This window comes from Photinus pyralis, unplaced genomic scaffold (assembly GCF_008802855.1).
Source record: "Photinus pyralis isolate 1611_PpyrPB1 unplaced genomic scaffold, Ppyr1.3 Ppyr1.4_LG5, whole genome shotgun sequence".
Taxonomy (NCBI): Eukaryota; Metazoa; Arthropoda; class Insecta; order Coleoptera; family Lampyridae; genus Photinus; species Photinus pyralis.
The window spans coordinates 33,291,572-33,295,540 of record NW_022170596.1 but is presented as its reverse complement, the minus strand read 5'-3'; the positions used below and the strand labels follow the sequence as shown (position 1 = coordinate 33,295,540).

The window sequence follows — 3,969 nt, the reverse complement described above, 5'->3', positions numbered from 1 at the left end:
GATGCAGAATGTTTATGGAATTTTCGGCATGCCCTTTATAAAAATAAAGACGCAAGAGACACAGCCTCAAGAAATTTGATTAACCAAATGAATTTACCGAATTTTGATAACAATGATCTGAAAAATAAAATCAAGAATATAAGAAGCACTTACGTCCAAGAAGTAAACAAAATAAAGCGTGCGATTAAATCCGGAATGTCACCTGATGAATCGTATGTTTCGCATTTGCCATGGTTTAACACAGCCCACAGATTTTTAAAGGAAGTGGTTAATACCAGGGAACATTTCTCAAATCATGTAAGTAGAAAATATACACATCAAATTTTATTTCAGGCTTATACACATTATTAGTCCCAAGCAAATCAGAATTAGTTTACTAGTGTATCATATTCCACTGCCATCCAACTGCCCCTTCTCCCATAAAATAATCGGTAAATTTTCTTCTGCAATTTGCAGCCAAAGTAGTGAAGTTGTTACTACCAATTCCACACACTATATCTTGTAATCCCAAACATGCATTTTCATTTCTCCATGAGCCTAATATAATTTGTCCATTTTCATCTTCCCTGTCAACAGAAGAAGGTGGCATGTAAGAATTAGGCGATGTTTGTCGTAGCCAATTGTGAATGGCACATGTAGCTTTGACGATATCATCCACTTTTTCAGGATTTAACAAAATATGTGCTCTGAAAATTCTGAAACGCATTGCCAAAACGCCAAATGCGTTTTCCACGATTCTCCTTGCTCTAGAGAGTCTATAATTGAATACTTTTTCAGAGTTTGATAAGCGACCATGCCTTGAATACGGTTTCATCAAATAATCTTTCAGTGGAAAGGCATCATCTCCAACAATAACCCCCCACTTTGGAAATCCTACTGATCCATTTTCTATTGCTGCCTTCAATGAACTATTCCTAAAAACCGTGCTGTCATTTACACGTCCATTAGATCCAATATCAATATAAGTAAAACAGTAATTGTGATCAACTAAGGCGAAAAGTATGGTGCTGAAATATCCTTTGTAGTTGTAGAAGTCACTGTGACTATTGTTGGGACACTGTATGTTGATATGCTTGCCATCTAGTGCGCCGCAGCATTTTGGAAACTGCCATCTCTCTTCAAAACCTTTTGCTATTGCTGCCCAATCGTTTGTAGATGTAGGCATCTAAAAATAGAAAATTTACTTGTTTAGTTGCAATAATTTGCATTTATTTCTTTCAGTTTGAAGAAATTGCTCAGTACTCTGGAGCCTCGCAATTGGAGCAAGAGAACTATGATGAAACTGAAGTGGAGGCAACATCAAATAAAGGTGAAATGAATGTTAGCCAATCGAATACTCAAGAGTTGAATATTCAAGAATCAGACCCCCTTCGCACCACATTGTCTTCACCAATCAGAGATTTAACCAGGAAGCGACCCATGAACGACAGTACAACAAATGTGCCAACAACTTCACATGGCAGCATGAATCGATCAGCGACACCAAGCATTCCACGAAAGGCAAAACAGAAGGCGTCTAACTCAAAGGATACAGTTCCCCAATATGTCACAAGTGCCATCCAGTCACTGCAGGATCTAAAACGATCCACTGAAAGGACTGAAGATGAATTTTTTCATTTCGGAAATAATGTAGCCAGCCAACTGAGGCAACTTCCACTAGATCTTGCTTTGCATTGCCAGTCCGAAATTATGGCACTGTTAGCAAACCAACGTGTTACGTCGTTGCAGAGGTCACAGTCATTTGTCAATCGCTCACAATTTCATTCTGGACATGCTGAAACACCCATTCCACGATACTCCTCCGAAACTAATAGTACAGATTCTGGGGGGCAATATCAGTTTAGTGATAGGAACTACCAACATTCCCAAGAACCAGATACTATAACTGCTGCCATCAGAAGTATTGGTGGCTTTGATGCATTAAATTAATAATGTTTACTTTCACCTCGTTCACATGTACGTTATAACAATATTATGTATTTTCAGTTGCTTGTTTTTTCTAATACATACTAGAAATAAAGTTGATTTACTTACCTTTATAAAATCTTTCAATCCCTCATATATAGCTTTTAAGACTTCTGGTAGGAACTTGGATATGGTACTCTTTGGAATTCTATACATATGTTCCAATGTGCTGAACGAATCTCCAGTCGCCAAGTAACGAAGAGTAATCTGTAATTTTATTCTTGGCTCTACAGCAGCTCTCATCAAAGTATCTTGCTTTTTAATTAAATGTTCCACCATTGATAACAGTTCTTCAAATTGGTTTGTCGTTAACCTTAGGTGGTTTCTGAACGTCTCTGGATCCTCTAATGCTACTTCTCTGAGAAACGTTGCAGATGCACCAAACTCGTTTCGTCGTTTTATCCACTCCCGAATCCACATTCGTCTAGGACGTCGTTTTTTTATAGCATGCAAATTGTTTAATTCGTCGATTAGTAACTGTGCAACAATAGCAATACCAGCACGCACAATTTCTGCCATTTTGCATTATACTAAAACCAAGCTAGTAAAATTGTGTGTGTCAACAGAACTCGTACGATAGTTCACTCGCACCGAGCGGACTCGGCCGAGCACACTAGCACCGTGTCAACGCACCTTTACGTTCACTTCTTTCATTTTCCTTTCGAATGTAAGTTTCGCTCCTCTATCTGAGCTCTTCACTCTTCATCTTTCCTTGTTTTCTATTCTATGGGACGGGTTTCAGGAGTACTCTATTTCTGTCAGCTCCAGGGGTTGGTCTATTTCTTATTGGGGATTCTCAGATATACCGTAAAATGGGGCAAAGTCGATCACAAAATGTGAGTTTTTCCGTTTTTTTTCCCGCAATTATCATTACTTTCATAACGACACCCCCCTATATCAGTTGCTCATTGCTTTGAGTAACAATTGTGACTAACAACTTTGAGTTTTAATAAATATTAACAATAAAAAAAAATAAATATTTATGGTCGACTTTACCCCACCTTTGGGGCAAAGTCGATCACCACTTGATTTATGTGGAAATCGACTTTAAAACGTAATAGGGGTAATGTCGATCACTATTAGAATTTTAAAAAAAAATTTTCCACCCTTTGAAATGAAGTAGGTACAAAAAATAAACAGTAAATCAGTAAAATTCTTTATTCTAAATTATAATCTGGCATACTAAAATAAAATCTTCCTCTAACAACGCGTTTTAAACAAAGCTTAGAAACAATATCCTCTTTTGCAACAGTTTGTTTGTCTTGTACATGAGGAAAAGTAAAGTAAGTGCCCTTCAGAGTTTGTTTTCTAAAAAAATTAATTGTGAATTCTTGTCCATTATCACTAATATTCGTCACTTCTCCTGCAAAGAATTTTGTTTTCTTGTTGTTTTCACAGAGGAAAGTAACCGCAACATAATCACCAGTGCTAATATTTTTGTCAGCTTGTGGATTATCCGCTTGATTTTCATTTTGGTCCTGCATCTCAGTCGCCATTTGATTTTCTAAGAGTTCTATGTAATTCTCAGGGTCATTTGATTCATTTACCACTTGGTCTTGATTCTCAATCGGTTCAGCCTCTTTGCTGCAACTTGGTTGGTTACCATCAGTAAGATCTTCTGCTCGAATGCTGACTCCGGGTTTCAAGCGTCTTCCCCTTCGTTTTGTTTGCTTAGTCTCAGGAAATCTTCTTTTTTCTAAATGCTCAACTAAAGCATTGGTCCAATGCCCATTTTCAGCAGCGTCTTCACCCACTCCCAAAGGTAAACGCTTCAACACCTGCTCAGGATTGCAAGGCACGATTCCACACGATTTAAACCCAGCCAATATGTTTTCGTGGGATCTAATTCCAACTTCTTCTATGGCCGTTTGTAATAATTTGGGGAATTCCGTTTTAGGAAAAACGCCTCTATTTTTCTCCTTCCACGAATTCAGCACTTTTCTTCAAGCCCCCTTGAGTGGCCTGAAAAATGCTACATCAAGGGGTTGACACAAATGCGTAGAA

General features: G+C 37.9%; 1 protein-coding gene across 1 annotated transcript; it reads right to left on the bottom strand.

Annotated features, from left to right (window-relative positions):
• Positions 1-291: 291 nt before the first annotated feature.
• On the bottom strand, positions 292-2,603 carry LOC116172512 (protein ALP1-like). Its single transcript, XM_031489743.1, has 2 exons — positions 2,035-2,603; positions 292-1,165 (listed from the first exon to the last, which is right to left on the bottom strand). Exons 1-2 carry the CDS (start codon positions 2,482-2,484, stop codon positions 377-379), a joined length of 1,239 nt encoding a protein of 412 aa, XP_031345603.1. The 5' UTR covers positions 2,485-2,603; the 3' UTR covers positions 292-376.
• Between the last annotated feature and the right edge of the window lie 1,366 nt (positions 2,604-3,969).